At 46.6% G+C, this 23843-nt stretch overlaps 2 protein-coding genes and 1 pseudogene across 2 annotated transcripts; 2 read left to right on the top strand and 1 right to left on the bottom strand.

Moving 5' to 3' along the window:
• Positions 1-4805: 4805 nt before the first annotated feature.
• maneal (mannosidase endo-alpha like) lies at positions 4806-22126 on the bottom strand. The gene is made up of 4 exons (XM_085395218.1): positions 20991-22126; positions 16384-16493; positions 6945-7021; positions 4806-5789 (listed from the first exon to the last, which is right to left on the bottom strand). The coding sequence occupies exons 1-4, from the start codon at positions 21493-21495 to the stop codon at positions 5153-5155; spliced, it is 1329 nt and encodes a 442-aa protein (XP_085251344.1). The 5' UTR covers positions 21496-22126; the 3' UTR covers positions 4806-5152.
• On the top strand, positions 7030-9942 carry LOC146644443 (uncharacterized). Its single transcript, XM_085396910.1, has one exon. The coding sequence runs from the start codon at positions 8839-8841 to the stop codon at positions 9940-9942; it is 1104 nt and encodes a 367-aa protein (XP_085253036.1). The 5' UTR covers positions 7030-8838.
• On the top strand, positions 11374-13694 carry LOC146644444 (uncharacterized; annotated as a pseudogene).
• Positions 22127-23843: the final 1717 nt, after the last annotated feature.

The following is a 23843-nucleotide window of genomic DNA, read 5'->3' on the forward strand; positions in this document are numbered from 1 at the left end:
GGATGTAGACTGAAGAGTCCATCAACTGTTGTAGACCACGACAAACTAACACAATACAGGCATAAAGGGTCGATTTTTAAATTACGCCCATATTTTGAAAACATTTGTTAAAAAGAAAAAAAATCTATGGTGGATTTAGCCTTCATATTTTAACACACACACACACCTGTAATATGTTGCCTTTTGCTATGACAACTGTTGTGATATTTTGATACCATAGTAGCATTTACAGGATATTGTTTTATTGTGATATTATACAGAAAAGAGTTACTCAATAAGGCCCATCTACTAGTTGTTTTTCTCTTTCTCTGTGACCCAAGAATTAATGTGTAAGACTCACAGGCTGGTACCCCAAGGTCGAAAACACCACAGAGACGAGACCACTTCCTTACTCCCATCCTCCCTTCCTTATCTCTTAGAAAAAGGCTCGTTAAAGGCCAGGTGGTTTGTTTCAGAATTCACTAATGAAAGAACTCTGTATTTTATGTCTAGGAGTGTATTTTGCTGGGATGATCATAAATTATAGCTGAACTGATAAACTACACAAGGGATACTTTGCTCAGAAGGCAGGAAGACGTTTCCTTATTTAGTCTGTACCGGTTTGAACTGGGAAAGCTGACACACGAACCTTTTTTTCCTCTATATAAACTGCTGTGTATCAAATAAACCTTTGAGTCGATTTGGGAAGACAACCTGAAGCAGTCTGTGTTTCCTTGTTCTCCCAAGCTGCTCCCGGCGCTGTAACTAACCCAGCTGAATGGCATACCTGAGTGTTACTTTAAATAATTAGGAATCTTATAAGGAAAGGACAGAACTCTGCTTATCGCTCACGCCACGGAGGAAACCCGGGACTGCAATTTCCTTCAACAACATTGTGAACAGAAGAGATGACTCTGATTAATGGCTCGTCCTTCAGCAGATGAACACACGGCGCCGTATCAAAGCACCTGCACCGTGGTTGTTAAATTTATCTATGTTTTTGACAGATATCCATGCATCCATCCATTTGCGTCCGCTGATCCTTTTCAGGGTCGCGGGGGGCGCTGGAGCCTATCCCAGCTGTCATAGGGCGAGAGGCGGGGTCCACCCGGGACATGTCGCAGGGCCAACACACAGACACAGATAATTATAATTTACAAATTTTACCACACATGTCAGCACGTTTAGAACGGGCAGACGATGGTAACGGTGAGCAGGTCATACTCCCCCCTCAGGCCAGGTCTTCAGGTTTCCCACAAAATCATCTTTAGGGTTTACAGAGGATCATCCAAACAACAGCAAACAGTGAGTGAGTGGCGGTTGTCCTCTGACCTCTGAGAAAGGCCAGAATGCTTCAAGCTGATTGGACGGCAGCCGTAACTCATTTACAACAAGGTGTCTGTCAATCCACAGCTGGAGTGAACAGCACCGTCCTGCCTTGTACCCACGGTTCAGGCTGCTGGTGGTGGTTCACTACTGTGGGCTCCTTGGTACCAACTGAGCAGAATTTAAACGTGACAGCCTGCCTGGATGTTGTTGCTGACCATTTCATAAGAGTCATCATGTTCAGAGGATGTTAGATCATCTCAAACTGCTCTCACTGAGATGTTCAAACAGTCTTTTGAATCCTCACAGTGAGTTAGCTGCACTGAGACGTCCTCTGACACAGCCTTTGCTCACTCACTCTGTTCCCTGTCAAAACATAGCTTATCTCAGCTAGCTATGGTTGATCCAGTCTTGTCATTATGTAGTTAAAGAGATTACTTATCTCAGTGGAAAAGGTGCTCTTGACATCACTTACATGCATGTGGAAGCATGTGACCACCGAGACTGTAGCAAAGTTATTTGGAAATATGTGGATAACTGTGTTAATCTGTCTGTGGTATCAGACTTGGTGTGTAATCAGAGTAATAACCTGTAATATTAAACATTTGAAAATGTGGTGTCAAATCTCTAAAGATCTGTTAACAGGTAAACATAAGATGGCTCAACGCTGTGTGTGGGGACGGTTGGTGGAAACATTTTGTGTGGACCTGCCGGTGCATTTTATTTACGGAATAAATGAAACGTGCTGGTGGTGAGAAATCAGAGCATTACAGAAGATGGCAAACCATCTTCAATAAGTCAATAACTGTTCGTCTCTATGAGTTTGTCCAGCACAGTCGCAGGACCGGAGCTGTAAGACTGTTTAGTGTCAGTAATCATTCAAATAAGAATAGTATTGTTATCCTCGTGTTTGCCTTCTTTCTGTTTCTCAGCCTTTTTCTCTACAAAGACTTCTGAGAGAAGCACGCTGCCTTCCAAGTGCTACGCTGTACATTTGCAGTGATTGGTGACTCGAGGCTCGACGATTTATGTTCACTGCCAGCAGCACGAACGTCTCGTTTTCATGGGCACAGGCAGAGCCATTAAAGCCAGGCAACAGGTCGTCCTGAGGGACCAGCTTTGCTCCAGTGAGTCCTTCACACGAGCCGGGCTGCTTGGATGTCGGCTGGTTGGCTTTTGTCTGCTGATGTGTTCCTCTTCCAACTGCACGCCACCGAAATACTGCCATCAGGTTAATTACACAAAAACCCTCATCTACACAATGAAAGCTGCTCTACAGACCGTATGAAAACACATTCTGATAAAAACAGCTTGAAAGTGTCTTCTTTTAATCTGAAAGGGGAAAAATGCAGGAAATATCCAAAAGACCTGAGATGCTGATGTTTGATATCCTAAACACAGTTTAGCAAAGCTGCTTTGGAGAGACACTGGTTAACAAATGTATTTCACCACAACTGCCTCAAATTGACAGTACTGGTCATTTATTTTTTATTATTCATCAACTTTTGTTCCTGAAATTAATTTCTTGATTATTTCTGGCATCTTGGAGAAGTCCAGCGTGCCAGCTCAAACTCAGATATAAAAACATATCAAGTTAATATCTAATAAATACCAACATCAGTTTTAGTTTTATGGAAGTTTCTACAATATTTAATCACTGGAGGTCCTGTGTGTCCTCAGAAACGTCTGCTCCCTTTGGAACCAGACAGACGACCCTGTTCTGTTTTCTGTCTCATTATGAGAACCACAGCAGGTTTAATGACCTCATTAAAATGTTCCCCTGCACTGACCGTTAGCTCTGGTGTGTCCGACAGTGACACCAGCAGGTTCTCCATCGATCCCAGTTTGATTTTTTTGCCCCTGATGCTCATCACAGCTCTTTTATCTCTTAAACTCTCTCAGATTTTCTTCACAGACCGTTTAACTCCCTGCTCTTACATGTAACTGATGGACGTACATGAAAGAAGTGGCCATTGTTAGAGGACCAGCTCACTACTGTGGCTCCATAGTGCAGTGTTTTACACATTTGGCTAAGAAGCAAAAGATCCCCAGTTTACTCCAGTATCACTCCAAGGAGTGACAAATATATTGGGGCTTATGTCAAGTAGGACTCTGTGATCAGAACTTTGAAGCATCTTTTTCAGAAAGCCCATTGGCACAGGAAACTTTCTTGTAGTGACTGTTGACTCGTGGCTGGCTGCTCATCTAAACTCAGGCAGCTAAAGCATGTCCCAGCTGTCAAACTCACTCCAAACGTAAACATCGATAGTTCTGAGATGTTAGAATGAAGCTGTGATGACTCATCTCTGGCCACTCTGGAGCAGCAGGAACAGAGAACTGCTGCACTGGGGAAACGGCGGCTGGAGACCAAATGATGGCGCTCTGTGCAGCAAAGCCATGATGCTGTCGCTTTGAACACTGACACCAGGTCTGTGCAAATCCCTAATGTAAAGCTGTGTTGCATTTGCAGTGAACTCGGGTTGATTGCAATGTGCTTGCAGTCTATCTGCATTTATATTTTAGATGGCAGTTATTTGGAGACACACTGACAACCACAAGACAACCAGTGAGTGCAATCAGCCGATGATCGCATGTGCTCACCAAGAGTTTGGGGTGTTGCACGCTCTGGATAACTTTTGGTCTCTGACAACCAAAAGCTCAAAGCTCACTGATTCTTCCCTGTCACAAAGAGTTTCTGGTTTCATGTGTCTTTAGTCAATTTAGTAAGAAATTAGGTGATTTAAAAAAACATCTGGACTGAGCATCTTATTCACGTCACATCTTTCTTAGGCTACGTTCACTCTGCAGGTCTTGATGCTCAAATCTGATTTTTTTGTCTGCTCGTTCACACGACAAATAAAATGCGACAGCAAACGCGCTCTAGTGTGAACGCTCAGAGCGGCCGCGTGCACAAAAGAAGACGTCACACACGACGCTCTGTTTAGACCCAGAGCAACAGGATGTGTGACTGATGGCCTTAATGTAAAGACTTCAGACTTCACGTTTCCCAGTTTTGCTTTAAGTTATAAAGTTTTGTTATTTACATTTGTCCTAATAATGATCCTTACTGCTGTTTCAGAGGAGCGCTGCTTCTAGCTGCAGATTTCTGTCAGAATCTGCAGATTATACAGTACAAAGAAAATGTTCACGTTTCTCCAACGCTGTCTTCCCAGCAGTTTCCCTGGATAGAAGCGTTCACCATGTCGGGCGCTGATAGTCGGCGTCTGTCTTGTGTCGGTGACGTAAAAGACGGATTTAATGCGACGTGACCGTCAAACAGCAGTCGCTTTCTAAAACATCAGATATGTATCGGATTCAGCACCACATACCAAAGTGACCCAGATCGGATTTGAAGATATCGGATTTGTGCCGTTCACACCGTCACACCATGATTGGATAGATGGGTCGCAGAGGGTCAAAGAAGTCGGATTTGATGCGCTTTCCCCTGCAGTTTGAACGCAGCCTAAGACCTTTTTCACATCAGCAACTGATTGTCCAACTGTAAACAGACACACAGTTTAATTTGTCACCATGGAAAGACAGGAAAGAACAGTCTGGAGCATTGGATAATACAACATAAACCTCACAGAGTAGTAGAGTTACTGTACACATCCACATGGGTTTAGTAGTCAGAACCACACTACTCACAAAACCAGTGTTAGCTGTTTATCACTGCGACCCTGAAGCATCAACATGTGCATGTCATTATTAACATGTACAAAAATGACAGGCAGTCGAAACAGGAAGAGAGCGCTGAGCGGAAACTTTGTGTGGAGGAACACAGAGGTGTGGCAGCGAGCTCAACATCATGTTGTAGCGATGCTCAGACCGTCCACTCAGCTGACGCTCACATCAGCCACTTGTCCTTCTCTTTGTTGAAGTTCTCTGCCCACTGGCGTGTTAGCTCCAAGTAGTGGTCTGGTTGGTTAGGCTGATAATCTAGATACAAACGGGTCACAGTTTTCTTGGGCGTAGCCTTCTCTATTTGTGTGCCTTCGTGCCACTGGTTGAAGGACGTAATGGTGACGATTTCTGGACGGACAGACAAAGCTGCCTGCAGGGACGTCTCATAGTAACGTCCGTTAACACGGTTCCTGGTGTTATGGTTGTTCCACGGTCGAACGGCAGTATCCACGTACCCGGGACCAACGCTTGGGATGAACAGCAAATTGTTTGCGTCACAGAACGCCTTGATGGCCTTCCAGTTCTGGTGAGACGAGCCAAACGAGAAGCCGTTCGAGGCAAAGTACGTGTACATGCCGTCAAAGCCGCTGGCTAGGATGTCGTATTTGTGACGTTCCTCGACAATGAGTGCAACAAAAATCCCATCGTAAGGCGTGCCTCTAACGCTGCGGGAGCCTTTAGCTGTCAGAAATTCTGCCCAGGACTCGGGCGGTGTCAGGTAGGAGTCGTAGATGTAAAACAGAGGCAGTACTCGCCCGGTGCTCGACTTGAATTTGTAGAAGGCGCCATGTTTTCCATACCTGAGAAAAATGAGACGTGTTAAGCTGCTGTATTCAGTTCAATTCAATCTGATTGATGCAGCGCCAAATCACAACTACACTCGCCTCAAGGTTCTTTATACTGAAAGGTAGATCCTAGAATAATACATACAGAGAAAAACCCAACAATCATATGACCCCCTATGAGCAGCACTTTGGCGACAGTGGGAAGGAAAAACTCCCTTTTAACAGGAAGAAACCTCCAGCAGAACCAGGCTCAGGGAGGGGCGGTTGATGTGATTTATAAGGAGGGCGGTGCCACCAAATGAACGAATCACAGCATGTTTCTGAAGCGTCTTTCTGGTTCACTTTGCAAATATATGTGAGCTGTCTAACATATAAACAGGACAGGAAATCAGACACTTCATGGGTCCTCTGGTCAGCTGATCCAGGGTCAGTACACCAGCCTAGACGCCTATTTTGTCCAAACCTTGTTGTGGCGGGGTGTGGTCTGCGGTGCCGCTGCAGGGGTGTCGGCGGCACCGCGACTTGCACGGCATCTGCAATCACGCCTCAAAAGTCAGTCAGCGCGCCTCTGTGCTGACTGTTTAATATTGTCGTTGTTCATGTGTATGTTTGTGTGCGAGCTGAAAAGCTGCAGCCGTGTTCGTAACAACAACTGTGAATAAAGAGGTAGATGCTGCAAAGCATGAACGTGCGGACGGGCCTGCGTCTGATGCCTACACTTTTTTCATGGTGTGTTTAACATGTTGGAGTCTAACACATCATGAGCTTTACTGACTCGAGTTTGTGTCCTAATATGCAGATGGTCATCGCAGCGGTTTTCACACAAATATCGGTGCCAATATTTTTGGGAAATCAAAAGTAAAGGATTTGTACCAATGATCTTATAATATTGCACTTTAAAAACTACTTTCTATGATGCTTGACTTCTGCAAACACTGCAGTACTATGAAACCGCAGAACAAAGGTTTGTTTCAGTCATTTTTAATCAGTTGAAGGAGCAGAAACCTGCTGATCTGTGACAGCACAGTCTGGGCATTTATATTTAATGACTTGTTCCTCATCTATCAGGGTTCATGTTCCATCACATGTGTGGGCTTTTAATGTTAGCACCAACTGACACAGACAGCTTGATCATTCAGAGGTAATGGGACTCACAGAAAAACAGCTTACTTGTCAATAATGTATTTGATGTTGTCATACATGCTCTGGTCCGTCCGGCCCTTGTATGGCTGTATGTGAAAAGCCACCTGTGCATGAACACATGACAATACAGACGTTACTGAAAAGCAGCACCTGAATCCACAAAGACCTGGGAAAGAATAGTTAAAGAGGTGAAAGTGTTTCTTTTCTGTTTCTTATGAACTGCCAGAAAAGAGGAAAGACTGAGTTAGTACCTGTAATCATGGCAGCGAGCTGCAGCATCTCTGCTGTCACTGCGTACCCTCTCTGCAGATACCACATCTTAAACGTGTGTTTGCCTAATTACCAAACTATTTAACATCATGCCAATGCTGTCTGCTGTCCTTGTTTGAAACATTGTAACTGTAGCTGTGCTGTGTTTGATGAACCATGAAAGATGTGCTTTGAACAGTAACAAGTAGCTGCAAAGAGCTGCTGATAAACAGAGGAAGTGTAGTTTGAGTTTAAGTCAGTGGGTAAGTTATTAGTAAAATGTTGGAAACATGCCTGATACATTTATCCTTCTTACAAAACTGCTTTGGTTTCACAAAGACACGACTACAGTGATTATTCTGAACCAGCTGTTTTACACTAATGTGTCACCACATGTGTTGAGCTCAGGAAACGTGAGGTGGACACAGTGAAGAAAGCTGGCAGAACAAAGTCTGAGCATGCTTTCATTCATGCAGAACATTACCTGCTGATAAACACACAGAAAGAAAAGCAGGGGAGTGTTTCCTCTGTTGTAGAGACAGAAGGATAGAGAACAGCAGGCAGAGCCCAAGTTTCTCTGGCTGCATGCTGAGCATGCTGGGACAGAGAGGGAGGAGCAGCAGACATGGCCTGGACCGTCACCACGTCTGCCAACACAATCAGGTGACTGAGTAACAGCTATAACCTAAACAGAGTATGTACCTCTCCACCATAGTGGTATAACTTCATGCCTTCACAGACAGCAGGGTGTTTTGTTCTGTGGCAGGAGTGTGAGCTGACTGATGGATGCTCTCTGTCAGCCTGAAACAACTGTGCTACGCTTGTTTTGCTGCAGGTCTCAAACAGCGAAGCAGGGAGAGAGCTGTCGAGCCGTGAACAGCCAACGCTCGCCGCCCACTCCATCTTTTAAAAAGAGGCTTCAAGGTCTTTGTAAACAGTTTCCATAGCAACGTGGTAGCGTTTGGCGCTCAAGCTCAGCTTGTCAACAATCTTGACTGGTTAGAAATGATGCCAGCGAGGCAAGACTGTATTCACTGTGGAAAGGGCTTTGTTTGCTCACATCAGCTTGTGCAGAGACACATCGGTGTCTCTGCAACAAGAAGAAATGTGAACGAGACAAAAGATGAAGCATGAAGGGCGTCTGCTGCCTGGAACTGTTGTCATTTTTGTAAACTTCCTTTGCCGTCCATCCCCAAAGTTTCTCAGTTGGATTTAGATCAGATCAAATCACTTTTATTGTCACATCACATGTGCAGGTACATTGGTACAACACATGTGAGTGAAATTCTTGTGTGCGAGCTTCACAAGCAACAGAGTTGTGCAAAATACAAGAATGGCTACATCTGAAACTAATAAATATATGTACAATATATAATAGTATATGCATTTCTGGATGTGTATACTAAATATTTTTCTACGTGTGTGTGTGTGTGTGTGTGCACATATTTTACAAATTAAATAGAGTAAACAATAAATAAAATATATAAAAATATACAGATCAGAGGAACATGCAGGATGGTCCCAAACAGTGATGTTATTCTCCTGCAAGTAGTCCCTCGTCCTGTGGGCATTGTGTACTGCAGCATTGTCCTGTTGAAAAACCCAGTGATTACCACACAAAGCAGTGATAGTGTGGGAAGATGACTACGTTTCTCTTCTCTCCCTTTTCAGGATGAAGGTTGAACCTCTGCTTGATGGGTGCAGTGACTGCAGGGTGACAGAGGATGATATTCAGGCCAGCCTCAGAAACATCTTTCATTACTGCTTCGGTTGGGTCTTGGGTTTTGGGCAACGGCGGTCTTGTGACTCAGACAAACTACTGACTTTATTTTCAGTGTCGATTGCAAAGAACGTAAACTCAGCCCTGAGTCGTATCACAGGGTCCACGTCCTTGCAATCAGATAGATCCACATCCCCAACAAACTTTGTTGGGATGGTTCACAGTGTAGCGAACATTTTAAAGGACTTTACAAAGACCTTAGCTCCCCCTTTTGTAGATGGTGAGAGTCGCAGCTACAGCATTGTTGACTCGCCAAACTCTGAGGAAGATGACGACTTTAAACCAGAGTCTGCAGAGACTTTTAAAAGCACACAGACTCCAGCTTGTGTAGGTGAGGGAGATGTGGGTAGCGAGGGCAACAGTGATGCATTTCAAATCACTGATGTCCAAAATCTTGACCGTGAGAGTTCAGAGAGTGAAGAAAAATGTAGCGACGCCCCGCAGTGCTCGTCTGGGGCGCTTCCTGCGCCCGCAGAGACCGATACCTTTCTCACTTTGTGTCTTGCAAATTTAGTCGCTCACGTTTCTGAGAAAACACAAACAACTGCTGTAAAGCTGAATTTTCAGCAGATAGTGACTGATATAAGAGAGAAGATTGGGGGAGACTTGACTCCTCTAAAAACTGTAAAAAACTTGTACATCATAATGTACAAAGACCTGTGTCGCATATTTGGATCCAAATACGTGCTTCAGTTTGTGATGGAAAAGGGTGACGCGACTTTTGTAGCAGCCGTTGTGGAGCTATTAAAAGCAGAGCTAAAAGCATCGAGCGGCTCCGGTCACGCGCTGAGACGTTTAGAAAGTAACAAAAGCGTTTCTCCAGCCAGTGAGAACAAAACGCAACAATCTGCCAGTGAGGACAACGCACAAAATGGATCCACAGGTTCCCAGAAAGACAGGCCGAGAAACTGTGTCGTTAGGGCCCTCGCTTCTTTTTGTAGATCTTTGAGGAGGCTGTTCAATTGCTGCATGAGCAGCGAGTCAGAAACAGAGTGATTATCTTCATAATTACTCAATGGATCCAGGTAAGTCAGTCCCAAGAGGTGGATTCTGTTCATGTGGACGTAGCGTTCACAGCGGGAGAAAACGCTGTGAACGCTACGTCCACATGAACAGAATCCACCTTCAGGTACCTTCATAATGTTACAACAGTTACAATCCTCTTTTCAGAACATTTGCAGCCGTTTCAGTGTTTGTAACAAACGCTGTTATTTAACACAGGTTGCGGCAGAAGACCTCCCCTCATCGAGCCCGGTTCTGCCAGAGGTTTCTTCCTGTTAAAGGGAGTTTTTCCTTCCCACCGTCGCCTTGTGCTTGCTCAGAGGGGGTGGTCTGATTGTCAGGGCTTTGTCCCCAAACTGCAGGGTCTTTAAAGGCCTTGCAGTATTGAGTAGACAGTCAGACCAAAGGACAGGGTTGCAAATCTGACTCCATCATATACGGATTTTGAAAGGAGGGTTGTAACAGCAGCGGCTCTGTGGGGCCTCTCATAGTGCAGACATGCACTTTGATCGGACACTCTAAATTACTCACATAATTTGCTTCTTAATTTGGAAATAAAATGAGCAGAAAATGAAACAAATGTGTTTGTCAGATCATTTAATTGTTAAATGTGTATAATGGTTTGTAGTCTCATCAGTCACAATGTAGAGACAATCGCACAAACTCGATTTAGTCAGAGCACTTTGAGTTGGTTTTGTCATTGTAGGTTAAATGTAGATATTTATTCTAGATATTGGGCACAAAGGCGTCCTCAGCTCTGTAACAGAGAGGTGTTGGCTCAGTGTGGAAATGTCCTGATGACATCAGTACTTTTGATTCTAGCCTGACTGATCAAGTTCCAGTTAAAGGGTTTTGACTGTCTTGAGAGACGGCACATTGTAGACAGAGACATATTCATCATCCATCTGTCCATCCATCTTCTATTCATCCATCATCCCGCCATCTATCCGTCCATCCATCCATCCATCCTCCCTCCATCATCCCTTCTTCCATCCATCCGTCCATCCATCCATCATCCCTCCCTCCCTCCATCCATCCGTCCATCCGTCCATCATCCCTCCATCCATCCATCATCCCTCCCTCCCTCCATCCACCCGTCCATCCATCCATCCTCCCTCCATCATCCCTTCTTCCATCCATCCGTCCATCATCCCTCCGTCATCCATCCATCATCCCTCCATCCATCCATCTTCTATTCATCCATCATCCCTCCATCCATCCGTCCATCCATCCATCATCCCTCCCTCCCTCCATCCACCCGTCCATCCATCCATCCTCCCTCCATCATCCCTTCTTCCATCCATCCGTCCATCATCCCTCCGTCATCCATCCATCATCCCTCCATCCATCCATCTTCTATTCATCCATCATCCCTCCGTCCATCCATCCATCCTCCCTCCATCCATCCACCCTTCCATCCATCCATCATCCATCCGTCCATCCATCGATCCATCATCCCTCCCTCTATCCATCCATCCATCTTCTATTCATCCATCATCCCTCCATCCATCCATCCGTCCATCCATCCATCCTCCCTCCATCATCCCTCCCTCCATCCATCCACCCTTCCATCCATCCATCCATCCATCATCCATCCGTCCATCCATCGATCCATCATCCCTCCCTCTATCCATCCATCCATCTTCTATTCATCCATCATCCCTCCATCCATCCGTCCATCCTCCCTCCATCCTTCCGTCCATCCATCCATCCGACCTCCATCATCCCTCCGTCCATCCATCCATCATCCCTCCCTCTATCCATCCATCCATCTTCTATTCATCCATCATCCCTCCATCCATCCGTCCATCCATCCATCCTCCCTCCATCATCCCTCCCTCCATCCATCCACCCTTCCATCCATCCATCCATCATCCATCCGTCCATCCATCGATCCATCATCCCTCCCTCTATCCATCCATCCATCTTCTATTCATCCATCATCCCTCCATCCATCCGTCCATCCTCCCTCCATCCTTCCGTCCATCCATCCATCCGACCTCCATCATCCCTCCGTCCATCCATCCGTCATCCCTCCATCCATCCATCCTCCCTCCATCATCCCTCCGTCCATCCATCCATCATCCCTCCATCCATCCATCTTCTATTCATCCATCATCCTTCCCTCCATCCATCCGTCCATCCATCCTCCGTCCATCATCCCTCCCTCCATCCATCCGTCCATCATCCCTCCGTCCATCCATCCATCATCCCTCCATCCATCCATGCATCCACCCATCCATCATCCCTCCATCCTCCCTCCATCATCCCTCCCTCCCTACATCCATGTTCTATTCATTCATCATCCCTCCCTCCGTCCATGCATCCACCCATCCATCCTCCGCTTATCCAATTCAGTGCCGTGAGGGGATGGAAACTTTCCCATCTACCACATTCACACCACAATCACTAATGAACCAAACCCCACTAACTGCATGTGGGTTCTCTCCGGAGTACCTGAAGAGAACACACACAGACACAGGGAGAACATTCTACACATAAAGGCCCAGCTCAGGGGATGGAGTCTAACTTGGGTGCTGATCACCTAAAGCATCCTATATTCTGCACAAGGCCATTTTTCTTATTGAGCCTTAAAGCTTCATGAAAAGCAGCTGTAGACTGTTTGTCAGTACAGCTTTTATTTTGCCGTTCCAGTTTCCAGACAGTGTCAATGCCAGCACTTTATTTAGCAACATAGCACCCAGCTCAATAGTTAGGAGGTTAGTTAGATTGTGTAACACTGGAGGGGATCCTGTGTCTGTAAAATGTCATTTCTGTGACACGTTCATATAGTGGCAGAGGGGCAGACAGTTTCCTGCTGCGTCTTTTTCATTGCATCACAGGACAAGCAGCTCCCAAACATATGCATATGACATGTGCAGAGAAAGCAAACACAGATAAACTTGTATTTTGTTAGCAGCAGCTCTGGAGCACTGAATCATGAAAGCATTAGTGCTCAGGTCAGCTGTGAGATACACACTGTTGTGTAAGCCTGACTAACACTCACAAAGAGACCCAGTTCTCAAACTAAGACTTCCATATAAGGAAGCATGAAAAGTAGACCAAGAGAAAGCTTTTCTGTCCTCCACACGGGGCTCTGCTCATTTTGCCACTGCTGTCTCGAGCACCTTCAACATTTAATGGCTTTATGGTATCTGACAGCCGCTAGTGCTAAAGGAGCTCTGACCTTGTTTCAGTTGGAGCTGAGAAAGAGAAAAGCTGAGACATGTCTGAGAGGTGAATGCCAGCCTCTGATGGCAGCGCAGTAAAGAGGAAGCTCCTTCAGTGACCTCCAGCACAATGCTTTGCAAGAAAGCTGCTAAAGGTGGACACAACAGACCTGAGGCAAAAAGACACAGCTGAGGACAACCTTGCTATGATGACACGCAAGGAGGAGATACAAGCATCTGGTGATGTTTGCCGAAAAGTCAACAAATGAAAACGAGCACTCGCTCATTAAACTCGTATGACAGCTGGACTGTAAATGGTAATGATGGCGAAGGAGGGCTTTAAGCAGCCGATGCACCCGAGATCATGCAGTTAAAGGTTAGGCTGTAGTTCTTATTTCTGTTAAAGTGTAAAAGCAAAGTTCAAGTGAAATGGCTCATTTTGTGCTTTCATTTGACTGATGTTGTCTAATACTGTTGCAGTGTAATGCTTCTCACTGCCAGCACTGGCTGCTTGCTGCTGGAACATTGTGGCACACTTTGGATGAGGAGGTCTACATCGCTGACAGTAACTCCTGAGAAAAGGAGGACGGACTCTTCATTTTGTTAATAAATAAATGCTACTGACTGCAAGCTATAATCACCAATACAATGTTCAGTAGTCTTTAAATTATGGACAGGCAGCAGTCAATATTAGAAAGCCTCGAAAGGACAAAATTATATACATGTTTTTTATATGTCGTTTGCACAAAAAACCAAAACAAACAAACAAATAAAGGACTAACTCTTCGTACAGTGCAATAAATTAATTTTCAATAAAAGCTGTAAATTTGTAGTCTCGGATAGATTTTACAGGTTATTATGGGTGAACATAGGCGCCAAACTCTGAAATGAATAAAGACTATATTTTGTTAAATCTCAATTGTGGGTCACGTAAAAGCCATGGCCACAATAAAACCTGATGACACTCCGCCTGTGTTGGGAGGGAGAACCTAACTAGGCCCTCTGACTGCAGAAAACATGCTTTTCACACACGGTTTACCTGCAAGCTACTGTTTGTGGAGTGAACGCTGAAAAACTGGACTTTCAAGAACAGACGGAGGGAAAACTGACGAGCACACTGAGGCAAACCTAGCAAACACAAAGCAGTTCACAGTGGTTCACATATATGCTTTGTGTAGGAATACCTCAAAGATCTTCAACAGCATGTTATAATATATATGATCAATGAATACACAAGTGAATTTTACTTTGTAATTCTCTGTTAGCACAGCAGGCTCATCCCCCAGTGTGCGAGCGTCTAAGAGCAGTATATGCAGTGACACGTTCACAGTGAAATACACAGTGTTGGGGAGTAACAGAGTACATGTACCGCCGTTACGTATTTAAAATACAAAATATGAGTAACTGTATTCAGTTACAGTTACTGTTTAAAAAGGTGGTATTCAGAATACAGTTACTTTGCTGAAATAAATGGATTACACAGCGGTCTTCTCCTGTTTCATATGTTCGGCTATGTCCTCTCTGTTTTTGGTTTCCAGCTGGTGGAAACCCAAACAAACACACATTAAGAGGCTCTAATGTCTGTGCCTCAGTCTCAGGCCCACGTCACCTCTACTCGCGGCCGCATAATGACGTGAAGAAACATTTTTTAAAATAATTATCCAAAAATGATTTAATATGAAGGCAACAGGCAGAGTGTTACAGGCATCGCCCTGAAGAGTGTAGCCTGATGGGCAGTGAAGCCCAGCTGTGAGTAAGCTGTTAAGACTCGACTGTACGCCGTGTTCCTGTTTCCTCTGAAACAATAAGCTCCGTATGAGCAGCCTTTCAACGCCTCTCTCTGTCTCTCACTAGCAAAGTTGACCCAGACAACAAAGTGAAGCTAGTTTTCGGCTACGAGCCGACACGAACCCGACGTATTAGTCAGAGGCCCCTTTACTACGGCTCGGAGCCGCGGACCTGATTTCTATACGAGATCACTGCAAAAATGGCGAGTAACCTTCAGTAATAGTAATAAATCACAGCAACATTCATGTAGCTGTAAAAAGCATGATAATATATTAAGTAATCCAAATTATTCAGAATCAGTTACTCTCATTGAGTAACGTAACAGAGTACGTTACAGAATACATTTTGGGGCATGTAATCTGTAATCTGTAGTGGAGTACATCATATCTTTATTCTCTTCCCCCTCCTGCCCCCCCCTCTTTCTTAAATAGATAACTATCATATCTGATATCATATCTCACAGTACAATAATATTGAATGGGTTGCATTGTTGTATTTTGTCATGTTTCTCAGGTCTTTGTCTGAATTTCTACGAACATTATTGCTAAGGATTGTCTTATTGCATTGGAGTATAATAATAATAATAATAAATATGTACACTTGGGTTTTAAGGGGTATTTATTATTTTCTTCTTTTTTTGGGTTGTATGGAAGCCCCAAACGCAATTTCATTGTTCTTGACAATGACAATAAATAAATACTACTACTACATTTTAAAAGTAACCTTCCCAACACTGGAAATACCTAATCAACAAAATCAATGTCACAGCTGAATTCTTCACTCACACTGCGTTTCTGCAGATACTAGTTTGAGGTATTCGAGTATTTCAGTATATTCGATGTGTAACACCTGTTCTATGTTCAAGGTAACCGGAGTTGCTTTTGGCTCTTTGGCGAGTGACAGAATGCGGGCCATTAATGTTTGGGTACAAAAAGAAAACCTTTTAAAATAATCTGTCACTCTGACCACGCCCAATATTTCTGCACCTACAGACACTGAAATGTGTTTCTAAACCTTCTCAGCTGCATATACGTATATCTGTGTACGTATATGCAACTACGTAAATACTTAGAGTATGTAAGTACTCTTACTTTTAGCATGTTTGTCATTATTCTGTGCCTCCATATTTATAAAGCATGATATAAATCACATTATAGATACAGGACTTGTACAGTGTATCCTCAGCCTTGATACTTATCTGGAAGACTCTAAAAGACTCTAAAAGTCTTCTAAAGTCTTCTAGACTCTAACCCCTCTACACGTTCATCAATTCTTTTTATTAAGTGTTATCTTTCTGCTCTTCAGGTTGATGATGTCTAAATAATCACAAAGTCAAAGTGTGACCACAAAGCTGATTTTTAAGAGATTCAAATCAATACTGTTCTTAACATTAACAGTCAGGAAACACTGGCAAGCCATCTAGAAATTCAGTAAATCGTCAGAAAGGGGAAAACATACCGGTTGTCTCACCAGTTACCTTGATGCTGTGCCTGTGGGCAGCGTCCATAACGGTAGGAACGAGGTCCTCTGTGGGCTCCCCGTGGTCGTCCCCCACCCCTGGAGGATACCAGGACAAAACCAGCACTCCTTCAAAGACAGCAAAGCAAAAGGAAAGGAGGATGAAGACTGTACAGTTAGCTCTCACTGTAGTGAATGAGATTCAGACAAGCGAAAAACAGGCGATATCAGAACTTCCAGTCAGTGCTCCTGTAACAAACCCACAGCAGACCCGGGTGCACGTTCATGGTTTGCAGCATATTTTATTAATGCTTTGACGGTTGCTGTACATCCACACACAGAGCTGCAGCTCAACATAACAACAACCACTATCACAGCACCCGGTGCAATACTTAAGTCGGCAGGGCACGATTGCGGATGCCGTGCAGGTGTGTCCGCCTTCCCTGCACAGCACTGCAGGCAATGCCCCGCCACATACCCCCATTGCCCAACTGAGGCCAGGGAGCCATCCGGCCGAACCTACTCCCCTCCCTCCGTGAGCGGGAGAGGGAAAATCGGCCCGGAGCGACAGCGTCCCCACCCCTGGTCCAGCAACAGGGAGGTGTGAGTTCAGGTGCCAGCGCCGCTGGTCCGGTGGTTGGCCGTGTGCAAGCAGTCACCCCGCGGTGGCGGTGTGTGTCGTGAACGGCAACCTTGAGTTGTAATAAAGTATGCTGCCAAGCGTGAACATGCACCCGGGTCTGCTGTGGGTTTGTTACAGCGGTGCTGAAACCCAGGACGGGGACACAGCAGACCCGCGGGCCAGCCGGGGAAGGAGCTGACCCAGATGGTGGCAACATAGCAGGAGCAGGCGGCAGTGTTGTGGTGCTGGCAGGAAGAACTGGAGGACCTGGTTGAGCGCCGCACGCAGAGGATCGCGAGTCTGGCAGCTCAGATGCAGTCCTGGCCAACATGGCCGCCACCCCCACTGGTTGCGACCAGCCAGGACCTGCCACCGCACCCATCCCCACTCCTGGGGTGGGAGCGGCTTGTACCCGGCTGGGGCCTGCGCCTGTTCCTGCTCCCCGGAGGAGGGCCACCGAGCAACCACTGGGTCCACCAACAGCTTACCCAACTGCTCAGCCCGAGTTGGAGGTCAGTGCACGGAGAGCGCGGGAGGAACCTGCCAAGCCGTCGCAGGAAGAGGAGGCGGAGCGTGAGGATCCGTGCCTGCTGGTTGAGGAGGAGGAGAAAGGGGAGGAGCTGCGCGAGGGTTTGCGCCTGCTTGCAGAGGAGGTGCGTGAGGGTCCGCACCTGACAGAGGTGGAGGAGCTGCTCCTAGTGGTGTGCGATACTCCATATTTTGGTATCGATCCCATATCAAGTACATAAGGGCCAGTATCGCCGATACTCAATAAATAAGGTGGATACGCCATTGAATTGCTAAATCTCAATTTATTTTTATGACCTTAAGTGTTTTTTGTGATGTTTCCTTTTTCATTATTAAATAGTTAAAACCCAGGACATAATTAGGACAAAGTAGAAATTATTGTGGCTGCTCTGCGATGCCAGGGCAGGTGAGATGGACTCACCTGCACCGCGTCTACAATCACGCCTCTCTGGCTTAAAACCTGTGCTCTGCTTGTGTTGTTGTTGGTGATGTGTACAGCGGGCGAGCTGCAGAGTTGAATGCAGAGAAATCGTGTGATTATTGTAAGGGTGAACAGCGCACGGGAAGGGCCGGTTCGGGGTGAGCCGGAGGCTGGCGCGCCAGCGGGACCTGCCAAGCTGGAGACGGAGGTGCGTGGGGGTCCTGCCACACCCGAGGGCGGTGTGCTGTCCGGTCTAGCCTCTCTTCCAACAGAGCATGCTGCATGGTACTGCACGCCGACCGCCTGCCCAGCTGGGGCCTGGGGTGCCGATGGTCCGGGCCCTCGCCTGCTCGCGGAGGGGAGAGTAGGTTTGGCCCGGCCTCAGGGGCGAAGGGGGTATGTGGCGGGGTGTGTTCTGCGATGCCGCTGCAGGTGAGATGGACTCACCTGCATGGCATGTACAACCACGCCTCGCCGGCTTAAAAACTGTGCTGTGTTCTGTGTTGTTGTTGATGGTGATGTGTACGGCTGGCAGCGGGAGAGCTGCAGCAGAATGTACTGTAGCCGTGCCACACAGCCGTGTGATCATTGTAAGAATAAATGATGCTGTGAAGCATGAAAATGCCATCGGGTCTGCCGTGGCGGTTTAGTTATCTTTTTCTTTTTTTAATAAAAATGTTACAATAAATTGCGCAAACCAGTTAAAAAATCTAAACAAGCACTGTTGAGAAACTATAATACAAAATTTACAATTAAAATTCTCAACAACAATAAGAGCTGATAAAAATATAAATAATATGTAAACAACTTAACAACCCCCAACGCGTCTAAGGCACGTCACGTGACAGCGCACCATCTAAACACAAGAGGTAGGAGGGGAGCAAAGTGTGCCTGCTCTGCGCTGACACAGGTGCAGCGAGTCGCTGGCTGTTTCGTCTTTGCCAAAACGACAGCACCGCAAACAAGAGCGGAACTTAAAGAATCGATCTCACCAGGCTAGTATCGATCCGCCAACTTGGCATTGGTATAATCGATATTTGGATCCGCCCACCACTAGCTGCTCCAGCCGGGAGCAGCGGAAGAGGAGGAGCCTGCTCGGCCGGAGGGCGTGCCGTGCGACTGCCCCGCCAAGTCTGAGGGCGGCATGCTGGCCAGACCGGCCTCATCTCCACCAGAGGCCGGCGCGCCAATTGATCCTACGTCAGCCCAGCCGCCTGTGAGCCGCGACCACCTGCCATGCGACCAACCTCCGGACCAGCTTCGCCAGCGCCGCTGGAGCCGCGGGCGACCACCTGAACTCACACCCCCCTGTCGCCGGACCTGGAGCTGGGGACGCCGACGGTCTCTCTCCCGCTCGCGGGGGGAGGGGATTAGGTTTGGCCGGATGGCTCCCTGGCCTCAGTCGGGCGATGGGGGTATGTGGCGGGCGTGGATTGCGGTTCCGTGTATCCGCAATCATGCCCCCCCGACTTAGACTACGTCCACACTAGCCCGGATAGATTTGAAAACGGCGTTTTCGTCTGAAAACGTTTGGCATCCACACAGTCGGCCCAAAACGCTTACGTTCCAGTCCTGCGCAAAAACGAGCGAGAATTAAAGAAAAGCTATCTGGAGCACGTACAAACTGATATTCATCTTTTTTAGGGCTGTCAAAATTGAGAGCAATCAAAACAACTGCCGTATAATGCACTCCGCTATCTTTGTTTAATTGGCCACATGACTGCATCACATGACCAACATGCGTCATCGTTTTCGAAAGTCTGCGTTTTCGTGTGTCCACACTGCGACGGGGCAGCTCCGTTTTGAAATGTGTGCGTTTTCGAGAGCGGCGTCTCGGGAGGCCAAAACGGAGAGAAAACGATGTGTTTTCGTTTAAAAACGCATTAGTGTGGACGTAGCCTTAAATATTGTACTGGGTCCTGTGTTCAGGTTGTTGGTTGTGTTGAGCTTGCAGCGGGTGTGCTGTGAACTGCAACCTTTGAGTTGTAATAAAGGGCGATCGTGGCTCAAGAGTTTGGAGTTCGTCTTGTGATCGGAAGGTTGCCGGTTCGAGCCCCGGCTCCGACAGTCTCGGTCCTTGTGTCCTTGGGCAAGACGCTTCACCCATTGCCTACTGGTGGTGGTCAGAGGGCCCGGTAGCGCCAGTGTCCGGCAGCCTCGCCTGTGTCAGTGCGCCCCAGGGTAGCTGTGGCTACACTGTAGTGTAGTGTAGTGTAGCCACTGTATACACTATACACTGTAGTGATTGTGTATAGTGTAAAGCGCTTTGGGGTCCTTGGGCAGACCTGGGTGCTGTGGGTTTGTTCCAGTTCCTTACTCATATGATATGATCACAAGTTTACAAACCTGGGGTCAACCATCCAAAGCAACGCACGGTGCACAAGAGAAATGAAGACGGTGGAGATTTGTGACAGAAGGAGAGCAGCGAGAGTGAAACAAGGTTTACCAGATGGAAGTGAGAGACTGTGGCACTGATGCAAATACAGGAGGCTCGCCTGAAGATGCTCAAATTTACACATGTTGGTTTGCTTTTTTTATTTTAATTAGAGGGAACTTTCTGTAATATTGATGAAACAATATTTACCATGTAAATCTCCTGATCAGACACTGGTGTTTTATCACCATCTCTAAGCAAACTTGTTATCTTGAAGTTTTGCATGTTTGCATAGAGTCAGTGTGTTCATCCATCCATGTGGAAGAGGCATTTTATTTAGAAAGTGCAGCCTGTGAACACGGTGCCCCTCTAACATACTCCCACAGCCCCACAGGACTAGTGCTGCAGACCAAACGGACCGAGATACGCGTGAATAAACCTGATCAGCAGCGTTATGGTGCATATTCATGCATAGTAAATGAAACTGCATTCTTCTAGTTCACCGTGAATAGAGGACAACACTGTTTTACTCTTCACAGCACTGGAAACTTTATATTTTACATTTAATCTGGATACTTTTAGTTATGATAGTTCAACATGAACATGCTTCGTTGCACTTAGCATTCAAAGAGCCGAGACTCTGTCACATACACACAGAGCCAATGTTGCAACAGTGCTTACCCGCTGCGGCCGCTTCTATCTGGGCCATGTGTGACTCTAGCACCTTCGGGTCCCTCGAGCTGTAGGGTCCCAGCTCGGGGTAGAAACTCGAGGCAATGTCATCCGGAGGCGTGTGCTTTCCTTGAGCATGGCTGGCTGCGATCTTTGGGTCCCAGTGTGGCACCAGCACGTGATCCCAGTGGATGTACTTGTTGTCCACGCTGGGAGAGCCGTACCACAGGTAGTAGAAGATGTGGACGTCGTAGAATATGCTGTACTCCCGGTCCGATCTGGTGAAAACCACCTTCGTGTCGCTGCTGCTCATGTGGAACTGACCTGGGGAAACCACCACGTCTTTCACATCCAGCCGCCTCCTCTCTGACCTCTCCCCGATGAAATCCATACCAGGAGCCAGGTCCGAAAAGCCGTCGCTGGGTTTCAGCGTCCTCAGGCCCATCATGGTCCCAAAAATGAAGAGCGTGAAGAGGAAAAGCGCCACCAGCGCTTTCCTGCGCAGCCGAGTCATCGTCGCTGTCCGTGGTTCTGCCGCAGGAAGAACACGCGATCCAGAAGCCAGCGAGGGGCCGACACTGGTTCTCCTCAACGCCAGCCAGCCATCCTCTCACAGCGTGAACGGGAACAGAGCGGAAACAGGAATGAACGCATTTAGGAGCAGCAGCTGGTGCGTAATGGAGTCTGCGGAACGAAGGATAGCCACTCTGCTTTCACTCCTCAAACCAGGACCCGGGGACATTTTGCTCGATGCTGCTGCAACAGAGCGCCTCCTGCTCGGCCATCACGCTCTCACTGGCGATTCACATCCTCTGCTCTCCGTAGCAAAAACACCGTTCCTCCGTCTCCACTGACAACACAAGCAGTCCGCTCACAGAGGAGCCTCGTTACCTTTGTATTGCATCCAGCCGATGCTCGGCGCTCTCCGCCTGCCTCTCTCTCCTCCGCCGAGCTCCTGCTGCTGCTCCTCCGGTCAGAGACGGGAAAGTGCTCCGGTTCTGTCCCCAAACCGTAAAACAATCAAAGAGAAAAACGAACCTTTTATTTGACTACACAAATAAAAGACGACAGAATGGAGCGTTTGTTTCTTCAGTACTAGCAGCACGGAGACGAGATCAAGCCCGACCGGAAAGACGTGTATGGGGGGCGACCAGTGGGCGACAGAAGCAGGAGGTGGAGCCAAATGATTCTTTACAATAAGAAGACATTTCTCCAGAGGAAGTGTGGCCTGTAGATGTGTTGGCACGTTTGTAGATATGAGCTACGTTTGGATAGAAAACACCTTTGTGAGGACTGATTAAAAATACTCCCAAAACACAATTTTTGCTTAACACAAAGGTTATACTGTACTCAGTTTGTAGTATTGCTTGTGTAGTGCCGTGTGTCTGGGGCTCACAGTCCGAGCTTTCTCCAGAGGTCAGCTCCAGGATTGACATCTGGACCCGGCTAAGTGTGGCTAACACTGGAGCTTGGTGCAGGTGTGAGCAGTGCTCAGAATTTCAAATCGTTTCAGGCCACAAACACCTGACTGCTTATTAACGGTGCCATGGTCCCTGGAGCTCAGGCCCAGGGTTTCTTTTAGTTTTCTGAGCTTTCTCCTAAACACAGATGGTTAGTTGTTGCCTAATCTCCACTATCCCTAACAGGCAGTAACATATAAGGACTAAACACACGAACACGTGACTTGGCTCTAAGCTGTCAAGTTAAAACCCATTAAAAACAAATTACAGCAGCCACAAGTGTATAATGACCTCATCCTGCTCTCCCTGTCAGCAAAGCAGCAGCCTGGTGATCTGTGAATGAAAGCATGTCACTAAGTATTTTAAATAAATGTGGTATCTTGGAGGGAATATTGCTCCCAGTTGAACAAAATCCTTATTTTAGATGACCTGTCTCCAGGTTAGGGTTCAGCCTAACAGGTAGGCCCACTACGAGTTTCTGATGGGAGTGAAACATAAAGTTAGTAGTTAGTGTTGCTTAGTATCAAGCTCCTCATTGACCAAGCAAAACATCCTGTCTGGGCTCTTCATCAGCAGGATATAATACCAAATCAATCTTCCTTCAGCTGAAACACACACATCTCTGTGTTCAAACATAAAGAGGCTTCGGTTACCTGCAGCTGTGCTTTCAACCCAGTAATTAGACCGAGGTTTCACCTCTCACATTATTTCCCCCGTTTTATTTTGGTAATTCTGTCTTTTTTCTTTATTGCATGTAGTTTTACGTCACCCGTGTGTTGTTATTGTGATTCTGTTCATGTGCCTCGTGTTCCCCAGCTGCTGATTTCCCTGGTTAATATTTCAGTTTTGGTTTTTTGATGCCACCAGGAGACGTAGTTAGCAGACTTTGAGCTTCATCAGCTGCAGCCAGTGGCTCTTTCACTGCTGGAGAGAAGTGTTGAACTGAAGCTGTGGCTCTCCCCAGATTACGAGCCGATCTTCAGGGGGCTGGCCATGAAGGCCCTAGGAGACAACGTTAGAAAAGCAAGGACAGGGGACGTATCAGAGGACCGCGGCGCTGCTATTCAAATACACTTTATTAAGCACGACCACGGACATACAAGCAGAAGTTTTGCCATTGTTCCAGCCTGAGGATTAAACTGCACAGGAGTCACTACATCACTGTGGTTGTTACTGACTTTCTCTGTTATGCTGGGCTTGAAGTTACCATGGTGATTTAGTCAAATAACCAGGTTTGTGAGTTTGAGCTTGACTTGTATCACAGTAACACATTAATCTTGTTTCACACCGGAGCGCAGCGTGTTTGAATGAATCCAAGCACAGCTCATACTGACCGTGGTGGCGACTTGGACGTGATGTAACTGACGTCATGTGTTCATCTCAGTTTTTATTGATCAAATTC

The sequence above is a fragment of the Rhamphochromis longiceps genome, linkage group LG22 (genome assembly GCF_057381845.1).
Source record: "Rhamphochromis longiceps isolate RC_006_pf linkage group LG22, R_longiceps_female_GT1.1, whole genome shotgun sequence".
NCBI classification, from domain to species: domain Eukaryota; kingdom Metazoa; phylum Chordata; class Actinopteri; order Cichliformes; family Cichlidae; genus Rhamphochromis; species Rhamphochromis longiceps.